The sequence below is a fragment of the Schistocerca cancellata genome, chromosome 2, assembly GCF_023864275.1.
Source record: "Schistocerca cancellata isolate TAMUIC-IGC-003103 chromosome 2, iqSchCanc2.1, whole genome shotgun sequence".
Classification (NCBI taxonomy): Eukaryota; Metazoa; Arthropoda; class Insecta; order Orthoptera; family Acrididae; genus Schistocerca; species Schistocerca cancellata.
This window is the reverse complement of record NC_064627.1, coordinates 545,120,894-545,144,158: the sequence shown is the minus strand read 5'-3', so window position 1 is coordinate 545,144,158 and position 23,265 is coordinate 545,120,894. Positions and strand designations below refer to the sequence as shown.

Sequence of the window (23,265 nt, the reverse complement as noted above, 5' to 3'; positions counted from 1 at the left end):
ATGTTTAATAAAGAACTGTAGAAGAAAAAAATGCGTGCATTACATTCTGGGCAACCCTCGTACAGGGCCAGGTCATGCAATCTTCCCAAACGTCGTTAGTATAGCAATTGAAAAGCCTGCTGCCCTATCGACTTTGAAAGTCACAACCACCGATCAACTATTACTACAATAAAGCTACTGTTGTAAAATCACGCGCCCTGCGATGAAACAATACATTTCATATACCTAACCCTGAACTGGCGATAACATTCTGTCGGACAGGCCGTTCCCTCCATGAGAGTCCACGACCATCTTTCTGATTTCCACCAGTTCAGGTAAAATCTCGAAATTTGAGGCATTTTAGCCAATCACAACTGTGTCTACAACATAACTGGCTTGTTTCTCCCTCACGGTCAACCTCGCCGGTTTGTTCTCCTCTTGAACTAATAACGATCGTCTGTTCGATCTGCCGTGTTGCAGAGCCGCTCCTGACAGAAGTTTTTCAAAATTGATGGCCTGAAAAGTTTCCGTGGCTTCACGGGACACATTCCTCTGTCACTAAGTCATGAGTTCTACGTCTAACATATTGCGAAATGACGGATGTACAATGACAACAACTTTGGAAACTATGAAAACCACTATTAAAAATGGAAGAAAGGGTAGATTTTAAAATAGTACGGTCGAAAGAAGTTACGAAAATCCTCTCGTATCCTTGAGACTGCCGACAGCGGGAGTGTTCCAGTTCCTGTGCAGTGCGGAAAGTCTTACGATAGTCCCAGCGGACATTTACCCTCTTCTGAACTACCACAACTGTCTCTCGACCGCACTATTTCGAAATCTGCTCTTCTTTCATTTGTTAATAGTAGCTTTTACATGTTTCCAAAGCTTTTGTCGCTGTACATCCTCCGTTCCGGAATGCATTAGACGTACAAAGCACACCAGAAAAATGATGTAATAGAAGGCATACTGATGCTAGATCTATCATCACATATTAAAAGATAAAGCCATTTCGTAACAATAGATTGAGATATTTCTTTTGCGTTAAATGTAGGACAGCGAATTTGAAGAAATAGTTATAAAAATTGATAAAGCTGACAGCATACTTACGGAGGCAACGTTCCGAGTATTTGTCCCTCGTATTTCTTGACCATGTCGAGGCCATAGATGTCGAACATTTTGTACGGGTTGACGGCTACGAGGATACTTCCCGTGTAGGTCTGCAATCGTAAGAGAATCGATGTTAACAACAGCGTCAGGCGCTCAAAATGCATACTCACATTGGTCTCGTGAAATAGAATTAAAATTTTTTGTAACATACTGTTAATATAATTCTTTAAAAATACGCTAAGTAATGTGTGGTGACAGAGATTTCATTATAGTGGGGTGTGAAGGCAGTAAAACTCGTCTACATAGAAGTGTTGCTGCCGCATCTCGAATATATTACAGCCTGAATAATATACTTAACGTAGAAGTCTAAAACCTGAGAGAGCTCTTCGTGCGTTAGATAAGTTTCCTTCCAGTGAAACCCTTCATTATTTAAATAAGTTTCTTGGACTTGCAACAGTAGCACTAGGGTGGTCTAGGGTGTTTAAGAGGAATGGCGAGCATTTCAGAGTGGATAATCTCGATAAAAAAAATTTTCATTCAAATAAATGTCTAGCTTCCGTACAGGGACCTAAACAGTTACGATGCACGCACGCCAGAAATAGAGGAACAAAAAATATTTATTACGGTGTAATCTGTAATTAATTAAACAGTTTCACTGAACTGCCGTTCAATAATCACAAAGTAAACTTCGTAAAAAAATGGTATCTCAGACTGAAAGGTTACTATGGCTTCAGAAATGACATTCTGCTCTTGCACATTCTAGCTGCGATGTCAGATATCAGCTAAATCTATTCTCCGAACACTGACCACCGCCCTCGCTGGCTTTGTTTGCATTATGTGCTGGATGAGTGGAAATTGAAGCACACGGGACAGACGTATAGAAATTAGAAGAACTCGTCTTTTCGACTTCTACCAAACGAAAGTAATAACGCTGTAAAATATAATGAAATCGTATGTGTATGAAATTGCCAAACTTTGCGCCCAGGCAATCACATATTTTGGAATGTCTATGATATTAGAATCGTTGTTAGTGTGTGGCTTAAAAGTAACTGGGCAGTGAATGGCGAAAGTCTCTTCGAAATGACGGAGTGTAAGACAGCCAAAGTTTCCTCTTTGCTCACAGGTGCCCTGTTGATCGTTTTGTCACCTTTCCACAAATATCTAATGGAGAGGTAACAGTCGCACATGTGATATACAAAATTAACTAAGACTTCCAGACGGGCAGCTGCGGTGATGACTGTGTAGAAGCAGATGCAACAAGTTACTCATTGCTGGTGCAAACAACAACCTTGAGAGAATTAAGAAGTTTCTCATGTACCGCGTTTGCATCTTCCCTTGGTTAGCCATATGAATCTGGGAATCAGTAAACATGTTCCTCCACGAATCTGGTTGGCACCAAAAGTCCAGGATTTTCCAGTAGAAGTGTCCGGCACCATCGACGGTTTCCAGCTCTTTCCACTTACTCAGGGTCTGTCCGTACACTGATCACACATATCACTCACGTATGAGGCTTTGCGTATTCGCCGGCCTGATGACAAAACTTCAGGGTGAAGCTGACGCAGACTGTCTTCATCTGCCACAATAATTGTTATTTAAAATTTTTACCACTTTCTGGGATAATTCTGGACGACGTTCTGAACGCTCTCTGCAAAACGTTTTCTTCGATTTGTAGACAACACCTAATCGACAGACATATTCGGTGGGTGGAGATACTCTTTTAGAAATGACTTTGCTGGTTCGATTTTTCAGTAAGAACGAACCGCAAACAGCCCCCGACACAAAACATTGTATACGTTTTCTGATTACATTACGCATGCAGGTGATACGAATAACAAACGTCTGGATGGATATTTGCAGCCATATATTTAAAAAATGAGGTTTCTTATGTCTGCTTGCCTCTACTGCCCCCCCCCCCCCCCCCCCGCCTTTTTTTTTTTTTTTTTAATACGAGGGTTGGAACTTAAATAGTGGCAACTATTTGTTAACAATCGATAAAAAAGAGTTACATGTTTGCACCTGTTGCTGTCTTTCAAAGTAGTCACCAGTGTTGTGTAGAACCCGTTTCCAGCGATGTGGAAGGCGTAGTATACCGTTAGCAGATTCTGTTCTGTCGATGGTGTGAATGGAGCCGACTACTGCCTGTCGAATCTCTGGAATAGTTCTGAAGCGAATGCCACGAATTGGTTCCTTCATCTTCGGAATCAAATCAAAGTCACAAGGTCTTGAGATCGGGGAGTACGGTGGGTGGTACAGCACCTCCCAGTCCCATCGACCGAACAGAGCAGCCACAACTTGCGCGCGCGCATTATCGTGCAAAATGATGGGTGGGTTGCGCAGAAAGTGTCGCCGCTTCTTTAGCAAAGCTGGTCACAGGTGATGCTCCAAAAACGAAAAATAATACTGTGCATTGACGGTCTCCCATGGAGGTCCGTAATGCCTTAGGATAACACTATCACAGTCGTACACGAGAATCACCGTAACTTTCACCATACTGGGACTGACGCACTTTCGATTTCCGCGCCGGCCCATAATTACGCCATTCGTTGGATTGGCATTTCAGTTTTGGCTTCGTGGCATTCGTTTCAAAACTGTTTCAGAGATTCGACAGACTGTAGACCGCTCCATTCGCACCATCAACAGAACAGGCTCTGCTAACGGTATACTACGCCTTCCACATCGCTGGCAACGGGTTCTACACAACGCTGGTGACTACTTTGAAGGACAGTAACAGGAGCAAACATGTAACTCTGTTGTTTCGGTTGTGAATAAATAGTTGCCACTATTTAAGTTCCAACCCTCATATTAAAAAAAAGGGGGGGGGGGCAGCAGAGGCAAGCAGACATGAGAAACCTCATTTTTTAAAATAAACGTACGATTTTCTGTCAAATTTTCGATTTAGTATATTCGGTAATGGCAACATTACCAGCCATTTTCCTTGTGTGGGAGAAGCGGAAGCTGATACTGCAAACTTTCGTCTTCCTCCAACTTCGGGCCTCGCTCCTTTTATCCGAGCCACTTAGGTACGGGTATACCATTAATACAGCCCCTGTTCTCAATAATATCATCATAGCTCGAGGTATGTTGCTACGAGAAGCGTATCAGATTACCAGTCGTTTTGTTTTCAGCGCAAGAAAATAATGGTTAGTTCATTGCTTCTCAGTTCAACAGGTTACATAAAAAATTACGGAAATCGATTGGAAAGAAAGGATGAAAGATTGGGGTTTAATGTCGGGTACATACGTTTAAAAGAGGCCAGAGTTGCTTCTTTTGACTTGGAATGTTAACTGATGATGCATTTTTGTCTTTATGCACTGAATTACAAACCACTCACACTTTTGTCCACCGCGGCGCACATAGTCTGAAAAGCCTGATTCCATCTGAGAAACTCTCCACAGTTGATGTTAATTCTCCTAGAATCTTTCACTCAAACAAGTTTGCAAGTATGGGGAAAATTTGGAGAAAGTGTTATTTTCTCTGGAAGCATGGACACTGGGGTAAACAAAAATCCTCTGAACTCTCACTAGCGTTTCGTAAATTATTTAGTCCAAGGAGAAATAGATCTCGATTTTATATATTGATTTCACTAGTCGAATAGCATATTCTGAAAACTGTACAATTATCGAGATAATTTTGCTGCAACTCTCTTAACCAGCTTCTGCTAATAGTCCATTCAGCACATTGCAACCACAGTATTTTTCTTTCTATACATCATGTATGGTTGCGACGTACACAATGGCATCTTTATGTTTTACAGTGACGTTATTTTTCAAACACTAAAAACCACGAAAAAATAAATACATTATATACACATGACTGCAACCATCGTTTCGGGTAGTATGTCTCAATTGAATGTAAAGTCTGTGGAATAACGCGTTATTTACGCAAAGGAAAGAACAATTTCTATCTTGCTTGCTTTGCTGTTAACATGGCAAGCTACTAACTAAGCACGTTCTCGTGTTACAGACGAAACAAAAAAGAAATAAAGAGCAGATGTCATGGGCATATAAGTTTTAGCCAGAACTGGAATTAATTCCACCGAGCAAAAGAAATATGAAGAAAAGATTAGGGCGAATGTAGGATGTAATTATTTTCTGGTACTGTGTGCTATAAAATATCTCTGTGGGAAAGTTGTTTGCTATGTAAAACGGTTACATTATGATATAATCATAAATTATGTATTAACAAAACTGATATGGGCGCCTGTATATACTTACGTAAATTAGCTCTCTGTCATATCGGATCTTCAGGTTCCACAACAACGACGCTTCGTTGAGGTCTCTGAAATTCATGCAGGCATTATTGTTTGAACAAAAACAACAACAACAACAATAATAATAAATATAAAATAATTACAAATTAAAGGAAATAGTGGATTCAGGTATGTTATCCGTTAGTGGCAAAATTTGTGATTATGATGTTTGCCATTTTTACCCTCTTTGGTGAAATTATGAAGAACTATCTTTTAGTCTTCTTCTCTGAGAAAAAAAGGATAACCTGAGGTACCTTAATTTTCTCAGTTGGTACAGTGATTCTAGGCGTGCTTTGGAATAGAGATCTAGATATATATTGTCAAAGAAAATTCACTGTTGTTAACGAAATTTTAGCTACGAGAAATGAAAACAAATTATATAAAATAACGGTACGTAACGCAAATGACTGGAACTACAAAACAGTGTCGTTACGAGTGGCATCGCTTTAAACGTGGGCTCCTAGGACCGCAGAGACGCACTGAACGTTTTATGTTGATGGCTGACAACGGTAAATTAGGCATTAGGGATTCACTATAACTCGTCACCGCCGAAAGGTGTCGGATTTTCAGATCATAAAGTTTTAAAGAAAGTAAATAGCTCCATGAATATAGTGCGTCATACCATGACTGACAGCTCTTTCGAGGCGTGACAGTATTAAGATACGTTAAGTGGACGACCTGGGTCTGCTTGACTCCATTCAATCGAAAAATAGCAACGCTTCATCAAATGTGTTTATAGTACTGACAAGGGAACCTCCCCATCGCACCCCCCTCAGATCTCGTTATAAGTTGGCACAATGGATAGGCTTGAAAATTTGAACTCAGATCAATAGAGAAAACAGGAAGAAGTTGTGTGGAACAATGAAAAAATAAGCAAAATATACAAACTGAGTAGTCCATGTGCAACATAAGCAACATCCAGGATAGTGTGAGCTCAGGAACGCTGTGGTCCCGTGGTTAGCGTGAGCAGCTGCGGAACGAGAGGTCCGTGGTTTGAGTCCTCCCCCGAGTGAAAAGTTTAATTTTTTATTTTCAGACAATTATCAAAGTTCAGGCACTCACACATAATCAACTTCGCTCTCCAAAATTCCAGGACATTTTCAGGTTTGCTTGGACATATGCAGGATTTGACGGTCTACTCACGGAAAAATTTGAAAACGTTAAAAACATATGTTTTGACAGAGAACATGGAAAACTGTGCGACTGTGGAACTGTTGCATTCATTTGTTGCAGTTTATGTGACAAACTCATATGTTTTCATCACTTTTTTGGGAGTGATTATCACATCCGCAAGAAAACCTAAATCGGGCAAGGTAGAAGAATCTTTTTACCCATTCGCCAAGTGTACAAGTTAGGTGGGTCGACAACATATTCCTGTCACGTGACGCACATGCCGTCACCAATGTCGTATCGAATATATCAGACGTGTTTTCCTGTGGAGGAATCGGTTGACCTATGACCTTGCTATCAAATGTTTTCGGTTCCCATTGGAGAGGCACGTCCTTTCGTCTACTAATCGCACGGTTTTGCGATGCGGTCGCAAAACACAGACACTAAACTTATTACAGTGAACAGAGACGTCAATGAACGAACGGACAGATCATAACTTTGCGAAAATAAAGATAGTAAACTTTTCACTCGAGGGAAGGTTTGAACCAAGGACCTCTCATTCCGTAGCTGCTCACGCTAACCACGGGACCACGGCGCTCCTGAACTCACATTATCCTTTATGTTGCCTGTCTTACGCATGGACTACTCAGTTTGTATATTTTGCTTATTTTTTTCGTAGTTCCACACAACTTCTTCCTGTTTTCTCGATTGATCTGTGTTCAGTTTTTCAAGGCCTATCCACTGTGCCAACTTATAACTAAACCTGAGGGGGGTGCGATGGGGAGGTTCCCTTGTGAGTAACAAGTGCCTTAATCACGAAATGGTGACGAGCATTAGAAGTTAATTCACGTGTCAGCATAACACTGGAACTGTGCTGCTAGTGTCCAGGTGTGTGTTCCTTAGTTTGTCTGGAACGGCTGCGTACTAGAATGCGTGCATTAATTTATTTGCGCAGAATAAGCATGACGCCAAGCCAAACAAGTCTCCGGCAACTCAGCGCTTATAAGCAGCAGTGTATCGACTGGCAACATTGTCCGATTATGCTCTTTCACTTCAGCCTGAATTATATCACTGAAAGATGTAGGGCTGAACGTCATTTTTCGAAGCTTACTACCCAGAGTGAAATCGGAAGGGAGCCCAGTGTAATATTAGTGACGCGACTCACACATCACCGATGATAACCGTCTCGTGCGTCTCCTAGAGTTAAGAGTTAAATGATGATGCAACCTTTTTCTAGTGATGACGGTAGATTCTGCCTTAGCATGACTCATCGTCCATTGAGAATGAGACGCCGATCAGGTGAGTGTCAACTACTGAAATGAAGGGAATCAGACAGTGAAGTACAAGGTTAAATCTCGGCAACATGATACTAGGAGCCATATCTTACAAGGACTGTACACTTTCGGTGATTGCTGCGTTCTAAATTCAGATTACCATTAAGGTCGACTTGAGGCACCCTGCAATGCCAGAAGAGGTATATTCAGACAGCACAACACCAGAGACACACTCTTCTGAGTTACCCAGTCCCCGTCTCAAGGCAACTACCAGAACTGTCTCGCATCGAGCACGCGTGAGACAAGACTCGACATTGGCCGGACCGCTGCAACCATAGTCGTATGAGGCCTTGATTCAATGCATCATATATGATAAAGTTCACTGGTATGAGGCCGTTGACGTTCCTTTTACATTTTACACTTATGCTTCGCGTTACTCCTCTGTTTATGTGTGTCGCTGGTATATCATATCAGGATTAGATGTTAAATGTTGTACATGTTGCAAATGCTAAATATTGTACACTCCATCCTGGATTTTCCATTGTTGGATTAAATGTTATTCATTTCTGTTTATCCGTTCACGGAGTTGCAATTTTCAAACACAGTCGCGTATTTAGAAGCAGATAGGATACATCGTCGACCAACTTCTAATGCGAGGAATCTGAGCGCCTATCGTAAGCACTATCACAAAGGATCTTCTGCTCCAGAGCAGTTCTTTGTACCACCATACTCATTCGTATCACCGCATTTGTTGGAGGTACTATGAAACTGAATAACATCACGATAAAATTGGAATTTTTCTTCAATGAACAGCCGTTCTATGTTGATAGTGCAGCGCGCTGTACATCGCACAGTTTGACTTGTTATTCGCGGTACGAAAATTCAAAATGTCGTTGTTAACTCTTTCGACTCAAATACATGTTGGAACGTTAATGTTATCGGTGATCTCCATACAACTAGACATATCGTACAACTGATTCAGGAAATAATGACCAACATCGTTTTCGTAACCTTTCAACCGCCAATTTTTTAAATGCAGGAATGTGTAGTTGTTTTCTGCACGATTGCATTTCCTAATGTAAATATCTGTGATGTAACTACGCTGATGGAATAAAAATAGCAGCATCAAAAAGGAGTTGTGCGACATAAACGAAAGATGGTAGGCGTGTTTCTACATCTGAAAGATGATATCTATTAGATTTAGCGCCAATCGCGTGAGAGTGGCGCTAGTAGCGCTACTATGAGGAGGCAAATCAGGTTTGCTTTAAATACACGCTGAAACGGTCGTGAGCATTAGTTACTTTTGTGATTGAATGTGATGAGTTGATGTTAATCAAGAACGCCTTTAAGGCGACAAAGACGCAGTTGTCAACATCTCACTGAATTTTAAAATGTCGAGTAATAGGCCTACGAGAAGCTGAATGCTCATTCTGCGATAATGCAGGAAGACATGGTAGGAATGTAGCCACTGTATATGACTGCTGGCAGCGGTGGTCCCCAGAACGAAAGGGAAGTCCACCGTGTTCGGCGTTTGACTCTGGCGCATCGTACTGCATCTGCAGCAACTATTCAAATAGTAGTTGGCACCACAGTGATACAACGAACTGTTACAAAACGTTGCTTCAAGGACAGTACGGAACCACACGCCATGTAGCGTGCATCCCAACGACCCCAAACTACCGCCATTGCGATTTCAATGGTGTCAAGCCAGAGCTCACTGGAGGGCAGAGTGGAGATCTGTTATACTTTCTGATGATAGCTGGTTCTGACTCAGTGCCAGTGATGGCCCTGTGTTGGTTAGAAGGAAGCAATTTGAGGGCCTTCAACCATCCTGTCTCTGTATGAGACACAATGGACCTACACGTGGAATTATGGTCTGGGGTGCGATTTCGCATGACAGCAAGAGCGTTCTTGTGATTATGCCATGCATCCTGACTGCAAATTTTTTCGTCAATATGGTTATTCGACCTGATGTTCTTCCATTCATGAACAGCACTCCAGGGGGTATTTTCCAAAAGGATAATGCTCGCCCACATAGCCCTGTTGTAACCCAAAATGCTCTACAGAGTGTCGAGATGTTGCCTTGGCCTGCTCGATCACCAGATCTGTCTCGAATCAAGCACACAGGACGACAGCTCCAGAATCAGCAGCAAATAGAATTCATTAACCGACCAAGTGCAACAGGCATGGAACTCCATCCCACAAACTGACATCCGGCACCTGTACAACACAATGCATGCATGCTTGCATTCAACATCCTGGCGGTTACACTTGTTATTAACGTATTCGCATTTCACATTTGCAATGGCTTTTCTGGCGCTTACATTAACCTGTAATCTTGTAATCTTAATCACTTAAATGTGTTACCTAAACAAGTGTATTCTTGAAATTTCATTACTCTACATTAATTATTTTTTTGATTTTGCAATTTTTTCCGTCAGTGTATTTAGAAGATCTAATAACATATTCCGAAGTAAAAATCAATTAAAAACTGATCTATTTTTAGTGTTTCTTGCTTTTAGATGCATGGCGCACCACCTGGACTTTGCATTCTGGAATGCAGTGTGAGATATGAGAGATCGGGTCAATTAAATTAAACTGCGTTCTTCATAAAAAATTTACAGTCTCGAATCGTAATTCATTCGTATGTCATTTTCAATTATAGAAAGTGTTTAGACACGAGAATTTGGTCGGCATGGTAAGAAATAACGATTCGATAATATAAATGTAATACGAACAACGTAAAGTAAGTGCACTGTGGAAAATTTCATAGTAAATTTGCTCTATCTAGATAGCAATTCCAAGTCGGTTCACTCAAACCCTCTTACGGGTAAAACACGATTGTAACTCAAGCATTGCTCATGTCGGTTACTCATTGTACAGAATTGTACAAATAACGAGTCGAGAAGCATACCATTCGGCAAGCTTAAATCCAGCTTTGCTCTGTTTAGGAAACAGTTTTATCACTGAACATACTCGTTGAGGACTAGTTTTCTGAAGAAAAAGACGGAAATAAAATAGAAGATATTTCTTTAGTTGCTGCTAAATGACATGAGAATACGTCTCTAATATCATTAGTACCGTCTTTATAAATACTAAGATGTATTTTTTCGTCACCATGTACATTTCATTTTACTGAGAAAAACAAAATTAGTTGTCTGAAAATTAGTCGTATTTTACAGCTTAGGTTTGTTAGAAATACGAAGAAAGGTTAGAAATACACACTGCCTAAGCACCTAGAAAACGTGGTCGGATGGTGCGTATATAAATAATTAGTTTCACTTCTCTATGACGTGTAGAATGGCACCAGAGTGCATTACTGTTGTCCTTGTTTAACGTTGTTGTCAGGCCTGAGGCTGTATGTAAGGGACGTGAAGAGCGTCAGACGTTGAGTGACCACTGTCAAGGATACGGAGATGCCGCATACTCGTATGAGACAGCGTTATCAGCATCTGACAGAGTTTGAAAGTGAATCCCTCATGGTGTGTTTCCATTTGGACAGCTGGTCGAACGTGCAGTATCCAGACTTGAGGGCTATTCAGATGTAACAGAGACCCGATGTTAGATTGCATCGGAAAGTGTTGGCAAGCACACTTGTCATGCAGGTTCCGCCCGATTACGTCCATCCACAAAATGGTTGATCGCCACATTGTGCATCAAACACATCGCGATCCCTCCACATCTGCGCCTGCTGTCCGAGAACAAGTACTGGACTCCCTGCAACATTCTTTATCATCTCACTCCCTTGATCGAAGACACCAACAGTAGGAATAGGAAATTTCCGTCCTATCAGACTGCCATTAACAATGCAACACAATGGCTGCGTTTGGAATGATGCAGTGACCGGGAAGCATGACTTTATGAATTGAGTCGCATTGTGTTCAGTTATGAATCGCGGTTCTGCACTATCACAAATGACCATCATCGGCGAACTGCGAAGAGGTCTCGTTCTTCCAGTGTTTTGGAGGGACATAGTGGTGGTACTCGTGGTTTAACGGTGTGGAAGTCATCGTTTTTCACTACTGATAGCCGCTGAGCAAACTCTGACGGCACAACAGTACGTCAGGACGTCCTGCATCCAAGTGTGTTATGTCTCTTCTGACAATATCGTGCTGCCATTTTTCAACAGGACACAGCTCGTCCACACATGGCATGGGTCCCTATAAACTATCTTTGTAATTTTGAGGTACTTCCGCCGGCAACAAGATCCCCAGATCTGTCTTCAATAGAACATGCGTGGGGTAAGTTTGGATGTCACTCTTTCCGGTGTCATTACCCGGGATATGAAGGATCAGTTGCAACAGATGTGGGGCAGCCTGCCTCAGAAGAGGCATGTTCTTTATAAATTATCTAGATTTTGTAAAAGCTGAAATAGCATCACACACTCTCTCAAGCCGTGAAGTTTCATTTCATTTCTTCCTCCTCCTCTGGATGCTTTACTTTTTTATGAGGTATTCTCTGTATAACGTGCCAAAAGATATTTGTGGTGAATGAGTTATATGGAGCAACCATTATATAAGTATCATACGACACTTAAGCGTATTTGATACTGGCCGTATGACCGCCTGGTCCAGAACCACGAGGCAATCCATTTTCAAAATTATGAATCTTTGAGTATTTCCTTTCGGATACACCTTCACAGTACCCTGTGGTGTCCAATGACGTGTGCCTGACAGAGAGAGTCCTTCTATAGCTTGATCTGTAATACAGGATTGGAGAGTCACAGCTCACTGGGCAGGACAGCACGGGACAGCAACACCACGTAGGGAGCAGTGCCATACTGTACCAGTTACTCACTCTGTGGCACAGAAGATCCTGTCCACCTTATCGGAGTTAAGAAAAAAGTTTGGTATGGGAACGGAATGGGGAAGTTTAGTATGGGAAGGGATGGCTATATTGATGAGTTGCGATACTTTTTGGTGAGAGTGAATCAAAAATCCTGATACCATGATTTCCTCTCGTCGTACGGGTACAATAAAATTTAGGTCAGTGGTATGAGGCTCGTTCAGTAAACAATGCCCCTAAATCGTTTTACGTCGATGTGAAAACGTTCTTTTGGGTGTTTCAGGTCTGATGTTTCTTCTGCACGTGTGCGAAGATTCGAACAATACTGACTGTTAGCACAGCAGTAGTGAAATATCAAAATGGCGTGTAAAAAAGACACTCGTTATAAGCAACATAGTGTAACTGAATTCTGGGCTGCGGAAAAAGAAACTGTGGTTAACATCCATTGTGTAGCAATCATCAGCTGACAGGAGTACTACCGTGTGATAGGTGGAAAGAGTTATGGCGTCAGGAAGTACAGAAGCTGGGCTCAGTGATCGGCTACGTTCGGGTCGGCCCGTCTGAGCCACTGCTCCCCACTCGGTGAATCGCCTGGATGCCATTATCCGTGCAGACCGACTAGCGCAACTCGAAATTGGTTCTGTAGCTATCGGTGAGCATTGGATATTCAAAGGTGTGCTCAAGATGGGTTCCGCGATAGCTCACAACAAACCACAAAATTCAAACCAAAGCCATTTCATCTGAACTTTTGTAGGAGTTTGAGGCCAATGGAGAGAACGGTGAAAGCATGACTACAAACACAGGACAAGATTTTTTGCCGACAGGGAACGCATTATCTTACACAATGCAGAATGTGATGGACAATATGTAGAAAATAGCGCATGTAAAATAAATATTGGCTGGTACTATTACCAAAGAAAAAATGTGTTCTGAGAAAAAAATTGTGGGGCATTACTTATTGACAGACCCTCGTAGTATCCTGGTATGAATAATGTGTACGTGTAATGAAAGAAAATCTCTGGTACGATGTCATCGTCTCTCACTGGCAAATCATGAGGATCCCTTTGCTCGTTTTTAGCCCGTTGCACGGAACCTACAAGCATTCAAGCACCTCTTCACACCACTCACTTTACGAAAGGAGTTGGAGAACATAGCAAATACTCTCCACTTCTAGCATAAATCCAGGAGTCAATAAAGGAGCCAAGTTTAAAAAGCGACCAAATTCTTCAATTTTAACAGAAGAGACACAAATCTAGTACATATACTTACAAGGGAACCTCCCCATCGCACCCTCCTCAGATTTAGTTATAAGTTGGCACAGTGGGTAGGCCTTGAAAAACTGAACACAGATCAATCGAGAAAACAGGAAGTTGTGTGGAACTATGAAAAAAATTAGTAAAATATACAAACTGAGTAGTCCATGCGCAAGATTAAGGACGCTGTGAGCTCACGAGTGCTGTGGTCCCGTGGTTAGCTTGAGTAGCTGCGAAACAAGAGGTCCTTGGTTCAAGTCTTCCCTCGACTGAAAATTTACTTTATTTATTTTCGCGAAGTTATGATCTGTCCGTTCGTTCATTGACGTCTCTGTTCACTGTAATAAGTTTAGTGTCTGTGTTTTGCGACCGCGCCGCTAAACCGTGCGATTAGTAGACGAAAGGACATGCCTCTCCAATGGGAACCGAAAACATTTGATCGCAAGGTCATAGGTCAACCGATTCCTACACAGGAAAACACATCTGATATATTCTATACGACACTGTTGACGGCATGTGCGTCACATGACAGGAATATGTTGTCGACCCACCTAACTTGTACACTTAGCGAATGTGTAAAAAGATTCTTCTACCTTGCCCGATTTAGGTTTTCTTGTGGATGTGATAATCACTCCCAAAAAAGTGATGAAAACATAAGAGTTTGTCACATAAACTGAACATAAAAAATTAAACTTTTCACTCGAGGGAAGACTTGAACCTAGGACCTCTCGTTCCGTAGCTGCTCTCGCTAACCACGGGACCACGGCGCTCGTTGACTCCCATTGTCCTTGATCTTGCCTATCTTCGCATGGACTACTCAATTTGTATATTTTACTAATTTTTTTCATAGTTCCACACAACTTCCTGTTTTCTCGATTGATCTGTGTTCAGTTTTTCAAGGCCTATCCACTGTGCCAACTTATAACTAAATCTGAGGGGGGTGCGATGGGGAGGTTCCCTTGTTAGGACTGAACTATACGTCCAATTTCCATTCAGATGTTAAGTTTAACACTTGTCCTAAAGGGACATATTTGAAGACGAAACCGAACATTATATCGATAGGAAGGTCGAATTTTTCCGCAAAAAGACTCGGCCTGTTTTTGAAACCAGGCTCCTTAAGCAGACTTAGACTTCCAAGGGTAGTGGTAACGGGGGGAGGGGGGGGGGGGGTGCGGGCAAATTGGAGAAGACAGTTGGCGTCGTACTCACGAGAGCTGTATCATGTCATCTATGCCGGTCTGGCCCAGGTCTTGCCGCCTCTTCACGCCCGCCAGGCTGGTCAGCGTGAACACCTGCGGCTGCAACATACAAAACACACTTCTATCACCATGCTGCTCGCACTGCCGCCACACAGTCATTTTCCTATTATCTTACCCACTCTCTCTCTCTCTCTCTCTCTCTCTCTCTCTCTCTCACACACACACACACACACACACACACACACACACACATGCACCAAATACTTCACTAAGTCAGAGTGAGAAACATACTTCGCTAATACAGAGTGTAAAACGTTAGTATCATTTACAGAACGTTACATGTCCATTTTGCATACTTCTATCAGAGTCCAGTAACTGTGCGCAAAAAATTCCCAACCGGCAGTAATTTTTGTTTCAGTTGTGTTATCGAATGCCTTTCCGGTCGCCACAATCAGCAGTTACCTAAGAAGACTAAAATTTTGTGCGACAACTATCTCTCACTTGTGTACACGTCGTTGTGTGTTCATTTGCTTTTTCACTGTCTTTGTAGGCATTTCACTTTGAAGGCAGAGATATGTGTCGCTGATATTCGAGACAGTCCTGGGAAACGGTATTGATAGACTGTCCCACGTAGCTACCGGCACATTCACACGGTATATTACAACTACCTCGAACTCAGAGACCATTATTATCTTTGGGCTCAAATGGCTCTGAGCACTGTGGGACTACTTCTGAGGTCACCAGTCCCCTAGAACTCAGAACTACTTAAACCTAACTAACCTAAGGACATCACACACATCCACGCCCGAGACGGGATTCGAACCTGTGACCGTAGCGGTCGCGCGGCATTACTATCTTTCAAAGGGCGCATTCATTCTCTTAGGCGGCTGAGAGTTTCTTAGTCGTGTTCGTGGAAAACCGCCTAAAAGCCACTATCAGGCTGGACTGTATACCAGACTGCTCACTAATACAGTGCGAGGATGCGGAATGGTTAACGTACTGCATTCGGATTCTGGACGAGCTAGGATCAAACCCTGCCCGACCAACCATATTTAGGATTTATTTGGCTTTCCTAAACCGTTTAAAGCGAATGTAGGGATGGTTACTTTGAAATGGTACAGCTGTTTTATTTTCCCTTCCTTGACCAAACCGAGTTTGCAAACCGTCTTTAATGACTTCGTCATTGACAGGATATTACATCCACATATACATACATACTCTGTAAACCGCCGTTAAGTGCATGGCAGAGAGTATATCCCATTGTACAAGTTATTATGGTTTCTTCCGTTCCATCCACGTATGGAGCATGTGAAGGATGTTTGAATGCCTCTATGCGTGGTGCAGTTTTTCTAATCTTGTCCTCAAGATTCCTATGTGAGCGATACGTAAGGGGCTGTACTATATTCCTAGAGTCGCCATTTAAAGCCAGCTCTTGAAACTTTGTTAGTACACTTCTCGAGATTGTTTACGTCTACCTGCAAGCGTTTGCCAGTTCAGTTTCTTCAGTATATCTGTGACAGTTTCCCATCAGTCAAACAAACCTGAAACCATTCGTGTTTCCCTTCTCCGTGTATGTTCAATATCTAGTGTGAGTTCCGCAAACATACACACACATACAAATACTTCGGTCTTTTAACACTGGTTCGAGCTTGGCCTACCTTCCTTAGCGTTCCCCGCTCGCATGCGAGCCGTTTCCATGTTCGCCAGATATAATGTTAAATAAAAGAGCTCTTTTATAACGTTTCTAGGGCTAGTTCCATCCCGTCTCATGGCATGCAAGTGTAACTTGAGACAACACATACACGGACTAGTCCTTGACACTAATATCTGTAGCGTGCGAAGGTCCTCAAGTACATGTAAATCTCAGATATTACATTTTACTTAAATTGCATCTTTTAATTTGTAATTTAGTGTTATTGCTAGAGCAGTAGGCAATGGATAATGGACGTGGTACAAAACAAGGGTCACAGTTTCGAAACTTTTTGTACATTTTCTCCGTTTCGTCGACTTATTTGGTTGCATTTGACTCAAATTACGAAAGTTAAATGAAGTGAACCACTCATCAAACACAAATGGCTTTAGATATTGTAGAGGTTTCCTGAGTATTGTAGGTGGTACATCGTTGATTCTCTCCGACCACGAAGACCGCGCATCTAGCCAAAGCATGTCTTGACCTAGACGTGCAGTTTATCGTCGAGCCCGTACCACGGTGCAGTTTAATTTTTTTAAGTAAATACATCGTTTCCAGAGGCGTAAGCCATATTTACTGCCAAAGAAAAATCACAGGACAACTGTAGCTCAAACGGCACAGCTTTTAATTTGTAGCTCAACACTGACCTTCGCTGCCACCAAATTACACTACTTTTATATCTGAGGGGGAAAAATTAATCACTCTGTTGTATGCATAGAAGGCATGTCACTTCTATGCACTTTTTATTTAGACAGTGTAAGTATTTATCATCTTTCCATAAGGCGTATATGTTTTATGTTGGTATATAATGTAACAACATCTCATATTTTCAATGATAAATTCACTTAGCGTAATGTGTTCAGCACCACCTGAATACCAGCATACGCTCGAATATGTTTATTTACATTCATTCAAATATAAATGCTATAGTATGCATAGCATTTAAGCGAGATTTGTATTGCTTGTCATATATTTGTTTAGAATGCGGCACTAATTTCTATTTTAATTCGGTATTATTTAGGCAGAAAGAGCATTGGTGACTTGCATTTTTGTCTTATGGATAACACTCTTCCCCTCCTTCATTCTACGCTCCTCACTAGAGCAGTCACAAGCTGATCTGTTCACCTCTGTTACTTCGTCTGTAATACAGCATGCTGTAATTCAAGTCCTTATAGTCACTTAAAATTCTAAGGTGAAGTAGACTAATCTGAATTTTGTGATTTTATGACAGCGACATCTCCATATTCCATTGACCCTCTTCCTTTGCCAGACTGACTTCATTAACTGATTGTCAGACAAGAGCGTACCCAGCATCTGAGCTGGGAAGGGGGAGGGCGAACCACATCATAATTTCGTGCGGAATGACGCAATAGTTTACAGATTGTAGGACAAATGCCTCTGCGTACACTTGCTTCTGGTCAGTGTCCATGACACGTTCCGGCTATCTTCAAACAGATATCGAACTGAATATATCTGTCTTTTTGCCATTCAGTTTGGAAGTATTCCTTTTTGGAGATAGTGGCGGGGGGAGGGGGGGAGGGAGCGAGGAGGCACTTGCCCTCTTCTATCCATCACTATGGACGTCGATTTTCTGATGGTTTTACTTGTAATCCCTCCGGATTTAGCTTTCGTCTGCCGCGCAAAAATAGTGGTGGAATCTGAAGTGCCACACCGTTTCCGTAAGTAGTGTGCATCATCGCGAAACATTTCAACGTGTACAACTACACACATAAAAAAAAATTTTGCATCACCCCGCTTCCCAGAACTACTGAAGATAGACGTTGACTGCAAATATTGTATCACACAAAGTTCCTAAACAAACCCAAAGATGTAAACAACCAAGCATGAGCAGCGCCTATAAGACGGAGGGGGCCCGCCAGCCGATCAGTTCCAGTCATTTCACCAGGAAGGAGGTACACAGCTCGTGTTGTCTGTAGTTCAACCATGCCTAGACGGTCAATACCGCGGTTCGATCGCGTCCGCATTGTTACATTGTGCCAGGAAGGCCTCTCAACAAGGGGAGTGTCTAGGCGTCTCGAAGTGAACCAAAACAATGTTGTTCTGACATGGAGGAGATACAGAGAGACAGGAACTGTCGATGACATGCCTCGCTCAGGCCGCCCAAGGGCTACTATTGCAGTAGATGATCGCTACCTACGGATTATGGCTCGGAGGATCCATGACAGCAACGCCGACATGTTGAATAATACTTTTCGTGCAGCCACAGAATGTCGTGTTACAACTCAGACTATGTGCAATGGGCTGCATGATGAGTAACTTCACTCCCGGTGTCTACGGCGAGGTCCATTTTGCAACCACGATACCATGCAGCGAGGTACAGATGGACCCAACAACATGCCGAATGGACCGCTCAGGATTGGCATCACGTTCTCTTCACCGATGAGTGTCGCATTTGCCTTCAACCAGACAATCGTCATAGACGTGTTTGGAGGCAACCCGATCAGGCTGAACGCCTTAGACACACTGTCCAGCGAGTGCAGCAAGGTGGAGGTTCCCTGCTGTTTTGGGGTGGCGTTATGTGAGGCCGACGACGCCGCTGGTGGTCATGGAAAGCGCCGTAACTGCTGTACGGTACGTGAATGCCATCCTCCGACCGACAGTGCAACCATATCGGCAGCATATTGGCGAGGCATTCGTCTTCATGGACGACAATTCGCGCCCCCATCGTGCACATCTTGTGAATGACTTCCTGCAGGATAACGACATCGCTTGATAAGAGTGGCCAGCACGTTCTCCAGACATGAACCCTATCGATCGTGCCTCGGATAGATTGAAAAGGGCTGTTTATGGACGACGTGACCCACCAACCACTCTGAGGCATCTACGCCGACTCGCCGTTGAGGAGTGGGACAATCTGGACCAATAGTGTCTTGATGAACTTGTGGGTAGTGTGGCACGATGAATACAGGCGAGCATCAATGCAAGAGGAAGTGCTACTGGGTATTAGGGGTACCGATGTGTACAGCAATCTGGACCACCACCTCTGAAGGTCTCACTGTATGGTGGTACAACATGCAATGTGTGTTTTTCATTAGCAATAAAAAGGGCGGAAATGATGTTTATGTTGATCTCTGTTCCAATTTTCTGTACAGGTTCCGGAACTCTCGGAACAGAGGTGATGCAAAACTTTTTTGATGTGTGTAAATTGGCACTGAGAAGAATGTAGATAGTCAGTGCAACTGCTGCCTTTAAAAAAATATGCTTTAACGTCCTGTGGTCAGCGTAACAGTTGCTTTAGAGATGTAATTAACTCCTTAATTGAACAGATATCAATGCCAGCGCCAACAATTAGACTACAAATAACTTCAGTTAACTGAGTGAAATTCTTCGCATGAACTTTTTTTCTTTTTTGTTTATAAAGTAACACTGTTTAGAACAGCACAAGTAATTGTTTTATGAACAGCAATTGTGAATTTCAGTCTATTGTAAAAATGATATTAAAAACTACACACATCATACACAAATGATTCATCATCTACAATTGTCATTGACATCCATAGTTAGATAATTGTCTTCTTCGAGCCTTACGGTCTTTTTCCATACGCCCATGTATGTTTTCTAATGTTATGTACCCAACTCCCACTAGACCGTCGTCTCAGCGCTGATGTGTACATAATAGTTTTTCTCATATTGCAAGTTCGCTACATCTACATCTACATTTATACTCCGCAAGCCACCCAACGGTGTGTGGCACAGCGCACTTTACGTGCCACTGTCATTACCTCCCTTTCCTGTTCCAGTCGCATATGGTTCGCGAGAATAACGACTGCCGGAAAGCCCCCGTGCGCGCTCGAATCTCTCTAATTTTACATTCGTGATCTCCTCGGGAGGTATAAGTAGGGGGAAGCAATATATTCGATACCTCATCCAGAAACGCACCCTCTCGAAACCTGGACAGCAAGCTACACCAAGATGCAGACCGCCTCTCTTGCAGAGAGTGCCACTTGAGTTTGCTAAACATCTCCGTAACGCTATCAGGCTTACCAAATAACCCTGTGACGAAAGGCGCCGCTCTTCGTTGGATCTTCTCTATCTCCTCTGTCAACCTGACCTGGTACGAATCCCACACTGATGAGCAGTACTCAAGTATAGGTCGAACGAGTGTTTTGTAAGCCACCTTCTTTGTTGATGGATTACATTTTCTAAGGACTCTCCCAATGAATCTCAACCTGGCCCCCGCCTTACCAACAATTAATTTTATATGATCATTTCACTTCAAATCGTTCCGCACGCATACTCCCAGATATTTTACAGAAGTAACTGCTACCAGTGTTTGTTCCGCTATCATATAATCATACAATAAAGGATCCTTCTTTCTATGTATTCGCAATACATTACATTTTTCTATGTTAAGGGTCAGTTGCAACTCCCTGCACCAAGTGCCTATCCGCTGCAGATCTTCCTGCATTTAGCTGCAATTTTCTAATGCTGCAACTTCTCTGTATACTACAGCATCATCCGCGAAAAGCCGCATGGAACTTCCGACACTACTACTGGTAGCTCACAGACAGGAGATACGTTTAGATATGAGTATTCCAGATAACGAAAGTGTCCTTGTCAAAATTACGTTTAGTGCTCAGCTGGTTGTTTATGAAAGTTGAAATATGTTTCGGGCCTGGAAGGGTGACCAGGTAACCCAATGTTTACAGCGATTGCTGGTGACAAGCAGGAGATCCGGGTTCAAATCACGGTTTTTTCTCTACTTCGGACTCTTAGGGCAATGGTTTCTTCAGTGCGTGGATTCCATCCCTGAAACGCGTCTCTAGAGAGTGTGCAAGATATTGATCTGCGGCTGCCATAACCTTATCATTGGACTCAAATGACTTCCAACTACAGATGTCATTAGACATGTGAGCAGACGGATGTTAGAAGGTATAAAACCTGTTGAATAGGATCAATTTCCAACAGCTCGTGCTTCAATGACATCAGTTTTGCCATTATCAGAGCTGCTTTGTGGGCAGGTGGGTTGTCCTGAAAAAACAACTTACTTTGTTTTTGCGATACAGGTCGCTCTTTTTTTTCGTTGAATTGAGACAGATGTAGTATTCGGTAATTAATTTTTACTGTTACAGAGTAATGTCTAACAAAAATTAATCAAACACTGCCAATAACATATTCGGCTAATGAAAATACTTAGCCGTTCTTGGTGCAAGGCTATCGGTTTCCACCAACTGATTTAATTGCTGTTTCGGTTTGCGTTTCAATGTGCACCCACATCTGATCGACAGCTACAGATCGATCCACAGAATCTAATGGATCTTTATAACATCGCCTTAATATTAATTTTCACATTTTCTTTGTTTTAGCATTCGACACTTATGGCATCCATACTGAACATAGTTTTCAAATAATTTGTACATTGTGTAAAATATGTTACATCTTGCTTTTGATATGTCTACGATGACAGTTATTCCAACCATTGTAACTCCCGAACACGTATCGATGTATCCATCCGTGGTAGTGGATTTGGGACGTTCTTTGCGAGAACCATCTTCATGGGACTTAGGGCACGTTTACTTTCAGTCACAGTTTTTTTCTTAACTGTTGAAAATTGAAGATTAGGCTGCTTTTTAACCCTCACTAGCTTTCGATGAAATTCTGTTGGCAATCAATCTGGACGGTCCAGTATTCCACTTTATCCGTGTGAACGGAACACGTATAACTCGAGTTCTTCTAAAAGCCGTATAAACAAAATCATTCCTCAAGTCAAATTGATACGTAACTTGTTTCGCAACATGTACGACCATAGCAAAAACAAAAATCTACTTTATATCAACGCCATCTTTATGACACGCTGGGAAATTTTGATCTTGCCCCATGAGAGTGTTGAAAGTGAGTCGGGATGATGTAACACCGCTGTACGTGATATCCGCATTTCATAATCTGGACGAATGGTTCTCCAGCTAAACGTCAACCGTTACAACACGAACCGTTCTGATATTACATCGTCGATTTGGGTACACTCGGTCGCTTTTATCTAAGTTGTACTAGATATCGTAGTCATAAGCGGAAGTGGTTCGTTTCGTTGTTAAAGCATTTAAGATAAGCGACTGTTTCAGCTTCTTCAGCTAAATCTCTCCGGTATTTTGATTTATTGTTTTCCTTATATGAACATCTTACTGCCTCATAGCGAAAGCAAAGAAAAAAAACAGTCACATGAGGGCAGACATAACTCATTAATAACAACAAATCTGTAAACTTATCTATTAGGAAATTTGTAATAAAGATAGCGCTATTCGTCCACGAAAGTCAGAGGGCCATAGACACGGGTTCCCAGGTAGATGTTGTGTTTCTTGACTTCCGCAAGGCGTTCGATACAGTTCCCCACAGTCGTTTAATGAGCAAAGTAAGAGCATGTGGACTATCAGACCAATTGTGTGATTGAATTGAAGAGTTCCTAGACAACAGAACGCAGTATGTCATTCTCAATGGAGAGAAGTCTTCCGAAGTAAGAGTGATTTCGGGTGTGCCGCAGGGGAGTGTCGTAGGACCGTTGCTATTCACAATATACATAAGCGACCTTTAGGACGACATCGGAAGTTCACTGAGGCTTTTTGCGGATGATGCTGTGGTATATCGAGAGGTTGTAACAATGGAA

The 23,265-nt window shown here is 42.3% G+C and overlaps 1 protein-coding gene across 1 annotated transcript in view; it reads right to left on the bottom strand.

The window, feature by feature from the left end:
• Positions 1-23,265, bottom strand: part of LOC126162120 (unconventional myosin-XV) — a 504,442-nt gene that overhangs the window by 419,787 nt on the left and 61,390 nt on the right. The window contains exons 2-4 of the mRNA XM_049918408.1: positions 14,967-15,055; positions 5,301-5,364; positions 1,087-1,196 (exon numbers count right to left, since the gene is read on the bottom strand). Coding sequence (XP_049774365.1) covers positions 1,087-1,196; positions 5,301-5,364; positions 14,967-15,055 — 263 coding nt within the window. The remainder of the gene's footprint in view (positions 1-1,086; positions 1,197-5,300; positions 5,365-14,966; positions 15,056-23,265) is intronic.